This window comes from Solenopsis invicta, chromosome 1 (assembly GCF_016802725.1).
Source record: "Solenopsis invicta isolate M01_SB chromosome 1, UNIL_Sinv_3.0, whole genome shotgun sequence".
Taxonomy (NCBI): domain Eukaryota; kingdom Metazoa; phylum Arthropoda; class Insecta; order Hymenoptera; family Formicidae; genus Solenopsis; species Solenopsis invicta.
Window position 1 is genome coordinate 5,808,254 of NC_052664.1, and position 16,462 is coordinate 5,824,715.

Consider the following 16,462-nt stretch of genomic DNA (forward strand, 5'->3'; position numbering starts at 1 on the left):
GAAAAAAATCGATTTTCTTCAAAGGGGTGTTTCACCCCCTTAAAGTGCGTATGGGCACGTATAAAAAAATACGTGTCCCTTATTTTTATTTGTACTACAACATATTAAAAACTCGTTTTAATCTGAGGCGGACACTTCCCTGTGTTTCCTTGTTAGTAGACAGAGAACGAACGTTCTTCGTATTGTCTGCCTCTCACTCTATGTGTCTTTCTACCCCCACCACGGTCATCAGCAGTCCATTCTGTATGTCAATGGCAGTAATATATTTCGATAGTGGTGCAAAATAATTATTGACTTCTATGTAATTGCCAATATTTTAAGAATATTTCTTATGATATTCTGTAATATTTCCTGTGATATCCAGTAATATTTTTTGTAATATCCAATAATATTTCCTGTATTATTCAGTAATATTTCTATGTAATTATCAGTAATATCTATGTGTAATCGGCAATAGTTTTTTTTGTAAAAAAACAAAAAATACATACAAGTGTATGTACACTCGTGTGATAATACACTCAAGTTTAAGAATAATGAGAAAGTATGAGTAATTAAAGGTTAAAGGTGTACCTTGAAAAAGTTTAGAAGTGCTCAAAAGTAAAAATGCCTTATAACATTATCACTTATTATGTACTGTCATATTAGCATCACTAAAAAACGGGAGGCTACACTGCAAAACATATCCGCTCTAAATATGGCGGAAAAAAGTGACTTTTTTTCACTTTGTAAGTGTAAAATTAAAGTGAAATTATCGACGATTGACGAGTAGAGTCGCCATATTGCAAATTGCTATGGTTAAGTTAGGTGTCCGCTTTAAACAAATGATCATTTGTTTAAAACGGACAACCTAACTTAACCATAGCAACTCGCAATATGGCAACTTGATTTGTCGATCGTCGATAATTCCGCTTTAATTTCACACTTACTTAATCTTCTATGGGCCGAATTTTTGTTTTAAATATAAAAAAATTGATGGAACGGAAAATCAATAATTATAAACCTATATATGCACATAAAAAAAAATTTTCCAGTTTAAACAATTTTATTACAATAAATTCATTGTGTGACTTTCAGGTAACAACGGGTTACAATGTTTGCATTTCTGTGTGTAAAAACTTAAACGTGAAATTCTACAAAGCAGTTTGCACTTGGCGTTAAACATAAATGTATGCACATTGCATTTGGTACATTTTATTTTCGGAACTCCTTTACATTCGAGCTTTTTGCAGCGTCCTCTATTGTCAAAAAAAAAAAAAAAAAAAAAAAAAAAAAAAAGCCAATGTACTACTTCATCTTTTCACACGTTTTGTACTGGAAGCACTGTATTTGGTCTCCTTTTTCTTTTTTCTTGTAATTGTTTATCTATGTCAGTTAAAACAGGACGACCTCTTTTTTTACGGATTCTTTTGTGCTCCTGACATAAATAGGATGCAATGTCAGTTTTAAATTTTAATAAAGTATATTGACGCCCGGGGCTTACAGAATGCGATGAACAGTCTCGCTTATATAACAGCTAAGCATTGACCACCATTAAATCTAATAGATGAAACATTATGCGGTGGTACCACTTCCTTGATCGAATTTTTATTCGATACAACGCTATCAATGAATCAACCAAATCTAGTCCACCCATGTGTTAGTTGTATATTTTTACTATATTTGGATGTTGTACATCAATCATTCTTTTCATTTTTTTGTCTCATCTTTTCACTATGTCTATCGGTTCTATTTCGCAAAATGTGCTCATCAAATGAACGGCCTTATTATCGTACCACTTCACCGAATTTATAGTGACCCTGTCAATAGATGTAGAGAGTGCTTCATAACTTCCTCTGCCCTTAGTCTTCACTTTATCTGACGAAAACTCACAGTTTTTTAGTCGGTTTGACTGCACAATTGTAACACTCTAAATTCCAAATTTTTCCAATTCAGTTACTAAAGGAACGGTTAAAAACCAATTATCGAAACAGATTTTGTGAAACAATTGCTTGGGTACAATTTTTGATAAGCGTAATACTACATTGCTACTACTTTCAACATCAGGTAATCATGTATTACTTTGTCGGTGTAAATTTCAAAATTGTAAGTGAGTCCTGATAAATCGCACAACAAAAAGGCTTTATAGTCCCATTTTTTAAGTTTTTTAGGCATATACTATTTTAGCCTGTATTTTCCTTTAAATGGTATTATTTGTTCGTCAACACATACGTGTTCAGACATCAGAATGCGATTAAAATTTTTAACCATTTATATAGGTCTTATTTTTTGTAAACTATCCGTAACCTCTAAATTGTCTGTATTAGCCAGTAAATTTCTACAAAAATTTATTTTGGATTTTATTTCTTTCTATCGCGTACGACTCATAGTATCGGCAACAGCAGACAGTCTTGTCTCTGACTGCCAATACATTTCAGATTTTGATAACCCGTAAATGAATATAAAAAAACAGCAACCAAAGAATTGTTCGATTTCGTTCGCTGAAACAACTATGGGTTTTGCTGGATCACATTGCAAAGCATACATATTGGTATAGTCAACTATATCACTTATAATTTCCGTGTCAAATAGTTTTTGAAAATAGGTTACAGGAGAATAAGGTTCTTCGGAGACATTAGGGCAACCTCCTTTTCAAGGGCGATGACAACTATTATTATTCGTCTGGGATACTGGTTGCCAAATAATTCTTTGTGGTTTTAAATTTTTCTCGTCCGACGAGGATTGCGTACTAAATTCTTCGTCACTGTCACTCATATTTATTCGTCACCGGGGAAATACTATTAGATCTTCATCGGATTCAGAATCTAATAATGAATCTTCGAATCTATCACTAATGCGTTTAATTCTAAATCCTCTTTTATTTTTATCTGATTTTGCATACATATTTTGGGCATATAAATCTGAAAACAAGAGAAAGCACAAGCTTTATCCTAAATATACCGAAATCTGCCATAATAGTCCACTGTAACCTCAAAGTTACAGAACTGTATCATAAAAAAGTAGTAACAAAATGATAATTGAAATGCAAACAAATAAATTGTTATTAATATACAAACCCAGAGCTATGATATACACTATTTTTTGTTCGGTAAACACCGACAGAAGCACAAATAATAACAAATGTAACAAATAGTTTCGCTTGCTTTTACTTCAGACAGTTTACACAGCATTTGTTTTGTTATTTCAGATTAATGATACTAACAACCGTCATGAACATTGATATTGGTTGTCTCGAAGACATTACAGAATTAAGATGTATACGTCATCTCATGAAAAAAACTAAAATTATTTGGTAAAATGTCGATAAATTAGCATGTAACCTGAAAGTTACACGGGTCGATAGAGGGTTAAAGTGGAAAAAAAGTCATTTTTTCCGTCATATTTAGAGCGAATATGTTTTGCAGTGTACTAAATGAATAACTCCATAAGCAATTGTTAGAATATGTCACCTAATAACGGAGATAATAGGGGTAACCATATTGTCGACAGTAGCCATAATACCCTCTTCTCCTTGTCTCTGTGAAGTTAGCACATTTTTCTGCATCGTAAGTTTTTATGCAATTTCTATTTGCACCCTCAACAGTTCTAGAGTTCCTGATAGTTTATAACAATAGTTCCGCCAAAATAACATTAAAAATGATAATTTGAAAATATGAGGTGCCAACTTTGCGTGGCACCTCAAGTTTTGAAAAAATTGATTTCGACTATGGAATTCTATAGTTCTCAAAGAGTTTTAAAGTTCTTAATAAATATAAATAACAGTTCTGGTCATTAAATATTTTTAAAACTTTTTAATTTTTTTATCCGCACCTCAAGTTTCGAAAAAATTGTTTTTGATTATGGAATTCTATAATTCTCGAAGAGTTCTAGAATTCTTAACAGGTTACATTAACAGTTTCAACCTATATATATATATATATATATATATATATATATATATATATATTGTTACGCCCGGTAAATATCTTTTGCCAATGAGTGACAGAGTGCGTGTTGTTGTTGTTGTTTTGTCTCGCTTTGAATTGTAAGATTTTCTGAGATTAAAAGCGAACATTTTTATAAAGTTTGTCTCGTTATTTTGTGCGTGAGTGAGAACATGGTTCCGCGAGTGTTCAGAGAAACCGATTGTTACGTGAACGTAACATTTTTTGATTCCGGACGAGACCCCAAAAAATGTGTGTGTGTGTGTGCGTGCGTGCGTGTGCGTGCGTGCGTGCATGTGCGTGCGTGCGTGTGCGTGCGTGCGTGTGCGTGCGTGCGTGCGTGTGCGTGTGTTGGAACTGTTAATGTAACCTATTGAGAACTCTAGAACTCTTCGAGAACTATAGAATTCCATAGTCAAAAATAATTTTTTCAAAACTTGAAATGCGGACAAAAAAATTTCATCGTAAAGGATGAAAGATGTTAAAGGATGATTATGTTGGCAAAACTCTGTATTTAAATACTTCCTATACATAATTGAAAAGTTATCAAAATTAAAATTTTGCATTTTATAGGAAATGAACAATACAGTCATAATTTCTAATCAGAATTTCAAGACAATTTTTTTATAAAAAAAATTCAAATATCACAAAAAAGAATATTTTTTACATATTATTTTTCAATTATTTCACCTGATGTGTTGGTGAAAAGGTATAGCGGAATAAAGAAAAGTGATTTTGGGCTCCACGCGTAATCAATCGGAATATAGAGCAAAATATTCACATAAATAAAAGAAAATTTTGTGCCAAGTTTCATTTCAAAAGAACCCCACAATTTCGAGATATTGCAAAAAATGTGATTTTTCATTAATATTTTTTTTCTCCGTTAAATCTAAATTAATCTTTACAAAAAAGTTTATGGTTATAAAGGGTGAGTCCTAGTTATGCACAGACCCGATCGGACACCACCAATCACGTAATCTAATCTAACCCAACCAACGGAAATATTCTAGGCATCGGCCGCTATGATTGGTGATGTCCAATCAGGTCTGTGCGCAAATGGGACACTCCCGTTATAAAGGGTATCCATATATATAAACTCAAACTTTTTGTCGTTCTGTGCTATTTTTTAAAAAATCTAGAATTTTTAAAATCGCATTATCTTTCGATCTAAAATAGTGGCCATTTTTTAAAAAATTCAGTGGATGAGTCATATGACATATTATATTCAAGATTTTTTTTTCAGATTTTTGAATTTGGAACGTGTCGAAAAAAAATAAAAACCGATTTTTTTAATTATTTTTCGATCTTAAGTACATCCGATTGACGTATATTACGTTTAAATCTAAAAAGAACGCCTTCACGGTCCTAGCTAGATCTTGGTGTTTTTGTATTTACTCGTGTCATTTTATATATTTTCTCAGATGCAACACAAACTGCGCGTCGTTACTTTCGGTCGTAACACAGCTGTAATCGAACAAAAGTCAGTAATATCACATTTATTATTACGCGGCCATCGAATGCGTTCTAACTCATAGTCGATTATTGCAAGAAATATCATCACAGCCTCAGTAATCGAGTTGGCTAAGACACCGGTACCGGAGATTCGGGAGGTCCCAGATTCAAACCCTAGCTGAGATAATATTTTTCGCAATAAATTCTTTACAGTTTTTTTCAGGGGGGAGAGGGTTAATATTTAATGACAGTGAGCATCGTGTATTATTAAATTAAATTAAATTTAATAATAAATGTGATATTACTGACTCTTGTTCAATTATAGCTGTGTTATGACCGAAAGTAACGGCGCGCAGTTTGTGTTAAATCTGAGAAAGTATATAAAATCACACGAGTAAATACAAAAGTACCAAGATCCAGCTACAACTGTAAAGGCGTTTTTGTTTAGATATGTATGTTACATGAACAGTCGAATATCTTTCTACTTTGTATGTTACATTGTTTTTAAATACAATTACCTTTGATTACACATCTGCAAATAGTAGTATAAAGTTATAGAGTTCACGTAATTTAAACTATAAAATTTTAATTTTTTTTAGTCAGAAAAATTTATTTAACTGATTTTAGCAGTTTATTTATTTTCTTTAAATGTATATCTTCTTCAATTTTTAACTTCATCAAGCACATAATACATATGATAAACTTATCTACTTATGATGATGTTGAAGTTAGTAGCCACTTCCAGCGGCCAGATCCGAAAAACCAGGGGCAAACAGCGGAGGAGGGGGTGGGGGCAGATAATGAAATGCATTTTACGACGTGTTTCCATAGAAAATTCAATGAGAATAATGGCACGTAATGATGAACGGAAAAAGATTTAGTTAAAAATATAGAAAATAATGTAGGACGTCAAAAAATATTAGTTGTAAGAAGAGAATGAGAATAAAAGTGAGAGTGAGAGAAAGAATAAGCGAGAGAGAAGAAAGAAAGAGAGAGAGAGAGATATGAAGAGATCAAAGAAATAAAAGTAGCACTGCGAGTGCGAGATGCGAGATTTTGACAAATGAAATCGGAGTTGTTTTTCGGAGCAAGCCTCGGCATTCGGCCGGAAATCGGAGTCAGTTTAATTATGAATTCGGCATTGTCCAAGATCGGCGATGTAGCGGGTAAGATTAACGACATTCGGGAGCAATTTTCAGTAAATGCATGCACGTGTGTCCATCCGAGAAGTATAAGAGGCCGTGACCGAAAGCTGGACCGGTCAGACGATTCTCAGAATCCGAAGAGTGAACTAGAGTTTCGAGCAAATTTATTGTAGAGTATACACGTTAATAAAGTTTATACTTATTATCACTAGCCCCTAATTGATCCCACAATAATAACATAAAATGTATATATAATATGTATATAAACAAAAACTAACATCATTCCCATACGCATGATGGTAGACTTTTAAAAGAAATTCTAAAATGTAGTTTAGAACATAATGACACCAAAATACTTTAAATTTGTCAGTATCACACACGCATTGTTTATTTAAAACTTATTAACAATTAGCGGATTGTGCAAAAGTCTCACGCATGGTGATCGAGTTTCAGAAAAAAATTCTAAAATGTAGTATAGGGTACAAGGAAACTGGAAAATTTTATACTTTTCAGTATCGCGCACTCATTGTTTATTTAAAAAATAATTAATAATTAGCTAGATGGTGCTCAGGTCACACGCATGAAAAAAATGTATCTATGTATTAATGTACGTACGTTTAACAGGTATGTTGCACGATCGAATTTGGCACATCATGTGTGTTTTTTGTAGACATGATGTCCTTTGCAGACTCAATGTTTCTTGTAAACATAATGTTTCTTATAAACACGATGTCTCCTATAGACATGATGTCTCTCATAGACTCAATGAGTCTTATAGACATGGTGTCTCTTACAGACATAATGTCTTTAATAGACAAAGTTTTTTGTTACATATTCCTTTTGACAAATATGACGTCTTTTATAGACGTGATGTCTTTTACAAATATAAAAAAATTACATAACTTAATTGCATAACTTAAGTTATAATTTACATAACTTTTTTATTATAAATTATAGACTCTTATTCTTTCTTTAACTTAAACACGTCGTTATATGTATTTTATTATTTGGGGCCCCACACCGCTATTCATCACTGGCTTTTCGGATTTGGCCGCTGGAAGTAACTGCTAATTTCATCGTCATCATAAGTAGATAAGTTTATTATGTGTATTATGTGCTTGATAAAGTTAAAAATTGAAAAAAATATACATTTAAAGAAAATAAAAAAAACTGCTAAAATCAGTTAAATTAATTTTTCTGACTAAAAAAAATTGAAATCTCATAATTTAAATTACGTGAACTCTATAATTTTATATTACTGTTTGCAGATGTGTAATTAGAGGTAATTGTATTTAAAAACAACGTAACATATGTCTTAAGGATGTACTTAAGATCGGATGTACTTAAGACCAAAAAATAATTTTAAAAAACGGTTTTTTTTTTCGACACGTTCCACCAAATTCAAAAATCTGAAAAAAAATCTTGAATATAATATGTCATATGACTCATCCACTAAATTGTTTTAAAAATAGCCACTATTTTATATAAAAAAATAACGCAATTTTAAAAATTCTAAATTTTTTTAAAAACAGAATGTTAAGCACGAAACGACAAAAAAATTAGAATTTATATGTATGGATACCCTTTATAATGAGTGTCCCAGTTGCGCACAGACCTGGTTGGACACCACCAATCATGGCGGTCGATGCCTAGAGTATTTCCATTGGTTGGGTTAGATTAGATTACGTGATTGGTGATGTTCGATCGGGTCTGTGCGCAATTGGCACTCACCCTTTATAACCATAAATTTTTTTGTAAAGATTAACGGAGAAAAAAAATATTAATGAAAAATCACATTTCTTGCGATATCTCGAAATTGTAGGGGTCTTTTGAAATAAAACTTGATACAAAATTTATCTAGGTGGATATTTTGCCCTATATAACGATTGATTACGCGCGAGGCCCAAAATAACTCTTTTTATTCCGCTATATCCTTTGATTTGCATCGTTTTCAGTGCTCAAAAACTTATAACTGTCTGTTTCAAAATAATAAAAAAATAATTTTGTTAATTAGTATAATTTGTGATTTGATTGTATTGCAATAATATTAACTGATGTACTTGATATTTATATTAATGATTAAATTTAATAATTCCAAAAAATAAAAAATTGCACAATTAATATAAATTGAAGAAAAATTATAAAATTCTAATTTTAAATTCAAAGCTTTTTTAGTTTTTAATTTGTGTTACTTCCATAGTAGCTATCTTAAGTGTTAATTTCATCTTAAAATCAGTTAAAATTATTTTATTTATAAAGCTCTCTTTTTAAAGAAATACCAAGAAAGAGCAAGACTTACCAAATAAAAGCGCATGAGCTTCGCTATGGCATGTTTGAATCTCTTCGAGTGTAGCTTTACGTGAGCGCACTCGGTCGCAACGTTGCAACAGACCTGTCTCCGATAGCCTAGCCCATACACTTTGCAATCGGCCACCGTGTTCAGGATGACCTCTGACCGTTTCACCACATACACACGCATGTTTCAGCATCAATGGATCATAGGCTAATCCTGTAGTGGGTCGATGCGAAGAACTTCGCGCGAAAATATCACCACCGCTGGCCTGAGGACCTTCAGAAACAAATTATTTCATAAAATAAAAAGAACTAATATTTAAAAAATTAGATTCATACTGATCTTTTTTATCTGTTCTATATTCCTTTAGTCAGAATTAAAAATTAATATTTTTTTTAACTAAATTAAGTTAAAGTTAATAATCTATAAAATTAATTTAATTAAATTAATTTTAATTACGTTAAAAGTTGCATGAACAAAAACTCTAATTCAGTCAAAAGATTAAATTAAAAATTAATTTTAAAGAACACTATATACTATACACTTATATTAAATTAAAATGTTATAATTTTTTTAAATTACTTACTCTAAATAAAAAAATAATTACAATAAGAGTAGTCAAATATTTTATTTATAAATTAAATATTTTATTTGTAAATTAAGTTTATATGAAGTAACAAAGAAATATTGTTTTTTTTTACAACAAATATACTTTAATAAGACTCTCAAGATTTAAACAAATAAGAAATGATGTAAAGACTAATGAGAATCAGAACTGTCGACAATGCGCACAAAAACTTTGTTTATTTCATACGAGTTTGCTATACAAGTTTGAACGTTTCGACTCTTTTTGGAGTGACTCAGCCGAATATCGGATCGATTATGGCCGGACAATTAATTGCAATTATTATATTATGCTAGTTGAAATTTATGTTATGTAGAGAATGGCTCCAAAGAGAGTCGAAACGTTCAAACTTGTATAGCAAGCTCGTATAAAATAAACAAAGTTTATATGCGTATTGTCAACAGCGCTGACTCTCATTAACTTTTGCACCATTTCTTAATCGTTTTTTGCATAATAATGTAACTTTTTTTCTTTTAAGTAGGAACCTTTCAATAAACAAAAATGAATTAAAATTGTTGTAATATGCAATTACTCGACTGCGTTTAAACATTGTGATTCTATTGATTGGTAAAATTTATCTCGCCTTATATATAGTGTGGTGTGCGCGCGTCTTTCCTTCTAGATTGTTTTTTTCCCTACTCGTTGCCTCGCACTCACGCATTTTTATAGGAACAATAAATTACATCTTTAAAACTAAACTTTGAAAAATCTCTTTAAACCTGTCTGCTCGAATTAAACATTAAGTAGACGAGCAGTATCAAACTAGTAGAATCGAAACTGCTGAAACGGTGTCAGCCGAACTCATCGTCAATATTAATAAAAATGGATTCAGATTTTCAGAAATATACATTCATAACGTTGAAATAAATTTATTTCAATGTTCAATACTTTTATGTCCATTTATAGGAATTGAATGAAACCCATTTTTATGCTTTTCAATTCAGAAATAAGTTCAGTTTTAGAAAGCGAATCATAAATACTGTTTACGTCAAAATTCGATAAAATGCAGTTTTTTCAATTCAATTAAATAAAAAAAAATTTTTTAATAAAAAATGGACAATAAATGCTACTCAATTCAAAATTATAAAAAATGCATTGTTTCAATTCATTTAAATCCAAAAAAAATTTTTATTTAAAAATGGACTATAAATGCTACACAATTTAAAATTATAAATAGGAAATATATTGCTTCAATTTATTTGAATAAAAAATTTTCATTAAAAAATAGATCATGTCCATACAGTACGTTGAAACAATATTGCTGAGATATTGCAATGTTGATTACTGAAGTACGATGTTTTTTCAATATTAAATCTATGTTAACTTTCCTACATTATTTGTTAACGTTGTAATATTGTAACGTTGAAACAACAAATTATTATCAATATCTTTTTTATTTTGTAAAAAAATGAACAAAAATAGAAAGCTATGTAAATAAAAAATCTATATATTGATTTTTCTACATTGACTGTTAATGTTGCTACAACGTTGAAACAACATTAAATAAATTATTAATTACATGTTTTTATTTAAATATATGTTGAACAGATGTAGAATCAATATTAAATTGCAATGTCTATAAAGACATAGATTTAATGAACATTGGATGTTGCTATGATGTTTTATCAATATTGAATCTACATTTCGTGATGTTGCTGCAACTTTTGCAAATTTGCAATTCAATGTTGCAGTAATATTAATTCAATATTAGTATGCTGTATGGGTATATGCTTATGCTCTTTTGATTTTAAAGTCTAAGATTTCTTTCTTGAGCACAACACTGTTCAGAAAAAGTAAATATTATCCATAGCCGAAATAGGTCCGTGGATAAAAGAACCCCAATTTACATCTCAATGAGCAGACAATATTATTTAAATGTTTTTTTAATGTTTCATTAATAAAAATTTTTTCATATTCATAATTTAAATGTTGTATCATATCGACTTTTTTCTAGTTGTATTCTTATTTAAATGAATAACAGAAAAGTTATTCCAGATGCTATTCCGCATTTGTGAAAATCAGTAAAAAACAATAATTTTACATATAATATAAATAATATGCTTTAATTATTCATTTTTTCAATAATATTGACTTGATCCATCAGTGATATACACGTATCAGTACAAAGTGTTCACAGGTCATCACCAGGGATCAGTTCGCAGAAATTGCAGAAGTAAAGCGCAACGTTTGGTCCGACTTGGATGGGTGATCGCTTGGAAATTTTCGAAAAAAATCAATTCAATTCATTTTAATGGGTTTTAATTTTTAAAGATATTCGAATTCATTTCAATACCTTCAGAAGCTCAATTCATATCATCAAATAAAAATGCATTCATTCTTAAGGAGTTCAATTCATTTCAATACATTTTCATGGATTTAAAAGACCCATTTTGATAAATTCAAATTTTCAATCCATTTCAATCCATTTTTATTTATTGTGTTGAAAACTATCCTGATTTTTTTTCATAGGACTGAAACTCTGGTACACTACCGCCAGTACATCCATTTTCGAAATTGGTATTATATAGCACATTCATTTTATGACACTGTCGATAAAAATAGTTCAAATCTTTGCTAAAATCATATAGTTGGGGTATCATATTTTTTACTCCCATCATTTTAGCACAAACTTGAAGCATTTTTATTTGCAGTATCATAAAATGGATATGCTATGTAGTACATTTAAAATAAATGTACTGGTAGAAGGGGTTTCGATAGACCCATGAAAAAAACAGCAATTGCGGCTTCTTTCTAACATAGATAAATTTTCAACCTACGAAAATAGTTAATAACATTTGTGTTTTAGAAATTAACTAATTTAAAATTAACTAATAAGGAGAAAATCAACTTTTGACAACACAGACTTAAATTTTTTATTTATATTTTATTTCGCTAAGTTTTTGATTTAATTTGTTATTTATTATCCTCCTCTCCCCACTAATAAGTGGTAAATTAATTCTAAATTTTTTCCTTCCTTTATGAGAAGTCCTATCCCGCATATGCGTCATCTACGCTTACAGTGCGCGACATCCTCTCGAATCTAATCGCGCACTGTAGGTGATACCCGCGCGGGATGCATTTATACTTTAAATTCAATAACTTTTGAACAAATGGTCGGAAATTAATTAATTAAAAAAAAAAAAAAAAGAATTAGAAATATACAGCTATAAACCTAAATGGTCAAATCTTTGTTGTGTTTAAATTTAAAAAATTAAAATTTTTTAATTTAAAGTATTCAATTTTTGCAATACAATTTTTTTTAAATTGTTATTACTACTTAAGAAATAGAGAATTATTACTACTTAATAAATAAATTAAGAATAAAATATTTTTCGGATCCCGTTTATCGTTTTTATCTTTGAAATATCGATTTCACATATTATGAATTAAAAAGTATGTTTTCTGTTCAACGATATAATATAATAAAGTCATAGAATTCCATAGACTCATGGGTAGTGGAAAAATTAATCAAAAATAAGGATGATAAGCTAGGAGGTAAAAGGATTTTTTATGTTTCTATTCTATAACAAATTGGTACTTTTTTTACATTTGTTAATTAAAAATATGCAATATTTTTAATTATTTTTTGATTGATAAATTCATTAATAATTCATTTGAGTATGATTAAAAAGAAACTAAAAAAAGACAAAAAAAAGTTGAAAAAATAGAACACACGATGTCCAGTATTTTGGTTGCTCGCCTAGTTTTTACTAAATCATGCTACGGATTGCGTTTACGAAGTACATACATTACACGGAAAATTTTAAGCAATATAATTTCTCGCTCTTGCACGTTGGACAGCATTATTATATCGCGTATCAATGAGGAGGATAATATATATTATACTTGCTTTGAAGTACATATAAAAATGTCGAACAATGCCAAGTATTTCGAATAGCCTCAAGCCGAGATAATTCAAAAATAGTCCGAGAATATTCTGAAAATTGTGTTTTAAAATAAAAGATATAAAAAAGCTGTTGTGAAAACTTTTTTTTATTAAGAAAAGGATATATAGTGTTATAAAGAAATGTTATATACAACAAAATAATACAAACGCACAATAGAGAAATTTATTGCTTTAACGTTTTCAAAACAAGTCAGAGACTATTCGTATTTTGTGTAACTACATCCTTTAAGTATTAAATTGTGTATTTTGGAACATAGAACGCGAATAGGAAAAAAAAATCATCCGAACGATGATTCAACGTTTGGTTTTTCGAATAGCCCCGATGTCAACTGTGCGCATTATTACGTATGATCTACAGAAATAGACTTCACACAGCAAAAAGTAAACACAAAATGTTTTAAATACATTCAACTGAACATGATACATTCAAAGTTTTCAAAAAGAATTTTATTTATCTTACTTAAATTTCAAAGAAATACTGGCTATCAGAAATTACTGTCGCAAAACACATTTTTCACTACTACGACTTCAATATGACGCCGTTGCCAACAAAACTGTGTTAGCAACCGTTATATTAGGATATGTTTACAGTATTTAAAGTAAATTTTTAATATGTACCCATAAAAAGATATTTTCATTTTTCGAATTACCCCGTCTGCCAAATTGCTCCAGTCTCCCCTATATATTAAACATTTAGTAAAATCTGTGGGAGTCAAAGCAACTAACGTTGCTTGTAATTTGACCGCTTTCTTTCTACATTTTGCATTGCAAAAAGAACAAGCGATGCAATATATAGTTCTTTTAAATAATAAAATTAAAAAATTAATTACGTAATTTACGAGAAGAGGACTAATCTTTGACTCCCACAGATTTTACTAAATGTTTAATATATAGGGGAGACCGGAGCAATTTGGCAGACGGGGTAATTCGAAAAATGAAAATATCTTTTTATGGGTAGATAGTGTAGCCTTTTTTTAAAACAATTTATTCTTTTTTAATATTACATTATACGTTTCAATTATGCTGAGTTTTCATCAGCGGAAACAATTGACAATTATTTTAAACGCATATTAATTAATATTGCAAATCTATATTATGATAAATTTGTGTCTACATTTAGTAACAGCCTATATCAGCACGAAACAATACTCAATTTTCACGGAATTTTACATGTACTTCACTTGAACCGAACGAAATTCTTGTCACTGACCAATGAAATTGTTATCAATACTTTCATACATGGACAGATGACAAACAAACTATACATGATAATAATGACTTTAATTGTTTGAAGTTGAGTATTGCTTCACGTTGATATAGCTGTTATTAAATCTAGATATAAGTTGATTGCGTTAGATATAAACTTAATTAATATATGTTCAAAATAATTGTCAATTGTTTCCGCTAGCTGATAAAGACTAATAATAAGTATAATCAAAAGATATAATATAATATTAAAAGAGAATAAATTGTTGAAAAAACTACATCATATGGTTGTCGCTAGTAATTTGGTCACTTTTCTTTTACATTTATTACTTAACTTTCAACTTTATAACTAATTACTACTCAATTGCATTTATAGCTAAAAGGAATCTTATACGGATTCACAGCACAGAATTAAAGACAAATGCAAAAATTCATTCAAAACATCAAACAAAATATTTATCAAAAAGCGTGAAAGATTATAATTAAACATCAAACTTAACGCACATTATCTAATTTACTAGGGTAAGTCAAAAATTATCCGCACTATTGCTAGAACACGTCTTTAAGTTTGTCACTCTGCGTTCCGGGCAGGCAAGCTTTAAGTTGGTACTAATAGGGTCCCGTGATCAAAACTGAACCTTGATCGCGTCAGTTTATTTACCGTTACGAGCGTGTAAATATAGCCGCTCCGCTAGAAATTTGCACTAAAAAGAAACAGAGAGCTCTGATACGATTTCTTTGATCGGAAGGAGTAAAAGATGCTAAAATTCATCGGAGGCTTTCAACACAATGCAGGGACAGTGCTTTACCACGCAAAAATGTATATGAACGGATCAAAAAGTTTAAAAGTGGACGCACAAGTGTGACACACAAAGAGGGAGCAGGCCGTCCATCAACTTCCACCAACGACAAAAAGATTCAGCAAAGTCAAGAGTTGATTTTGACAAACCGGCGTATTATGTTAAAAGCTTCCGATAAATTTTAGCATCTTTCACTCCTTCCAATCAAAGAAATTGTATCACAGCTCTCTGTTCCTACTTGCTGCAAACTTCTAGCGGAGCGGCCATATTTACACGCTCGTAGCGATAAACAAACTAATGCAATCAAGGTTCAGCTTTGATCACAAGACCCCAGTAGTGTCAACTTAAAGCCTGCCTGCCCGGAATACAATGTGATAAACTTAAAGACGTGTTCTAGCAAAAATGCGAATAATTTTTAACTTACCCTCGTATAACAAAAAAATATTAAAATGTTACCTAGATGTACGAGAGGACTCGACAGCGCTCTGGAAAGCGGCCTAGCTGATTGAGAGGTTCTGCTTAAACTTCCAGCATAAATAGTCGATTCATTCTGTAACGTGTGTCTCATCATGAGATCTCTCTGTTGTTGCAGGAACTGTTCGCGGTCTCTCTGTTGCTTCGAAATCTCGCTTTCTTCTGGATGATCTTTTTTGCCTGTGAGATCTATCACTTCAGATTCCTCAGACTCTGGTGCTTCATCTAGCTGATTGGTCTGGCCGCGTGAGCCCACTCGTGTCAAAACGGTTTGACGGATTTGCTGTTTCAAATAATTGTGCGCTTGTTGCTGATCGTGCAAGTGCTTCTCCGCGAGATATTCCTCATAGTGAGTAGTTGGTGCAATTATGCCGCCCTGCAGCATTGGATGGCCTAGCGGTAGTGGTGCGGATTGAGTTCTACCTATATAAATAAAAGAAAACAATTGTGTAAATGCTTAAGCCCAACACGTGTCGATGGAGAGTTAATAAATGACGCGTGCTATATATCGTAAGAAATTTTGGATAATTGATTTCGCCAAGTTCAGCTTTGCTTCTAAAGATACTTGTCTCGGTAGAAATCATTGTCCATTAGAACAGGGCATGCGTACGGTAAGAGCTTCTACGAAGACAAAGAGGGA

At 31.0% G+C, this 16,462-nt stretch overlaps 1 protein-coding gene across 8 annotated transcripts in view; it reads right to left on the reverse strand.

The window, feature by feature from the left end:
- Positions 1-16,462, reverse strand: part of LOC105205743 (histone deacetylase 4) — a 232,228-nt gene that overhangs the window by 36,557 nt on the left and 179,209 nt on the right. For all 8 annotated transcript variants that reach the window (XM_039448576.1, XM_039448566.1, XM_026139271.2 and 5 more), the window contains 2 exons: positions 15,805-16,245; positions 8,817-9,086 (listed from right to left, as the gene is read on the reverse strand). In XM_039448576.1, coding sequence (XP_039304510.1) covers positions 8,817-9,086; positions 15,805-16,245 — 711 coding nt within the window. The remainder of the gene's footprint in view (positions 1-8,816; positions 9,087-15,804; positions 16,246-16,462) is intronic.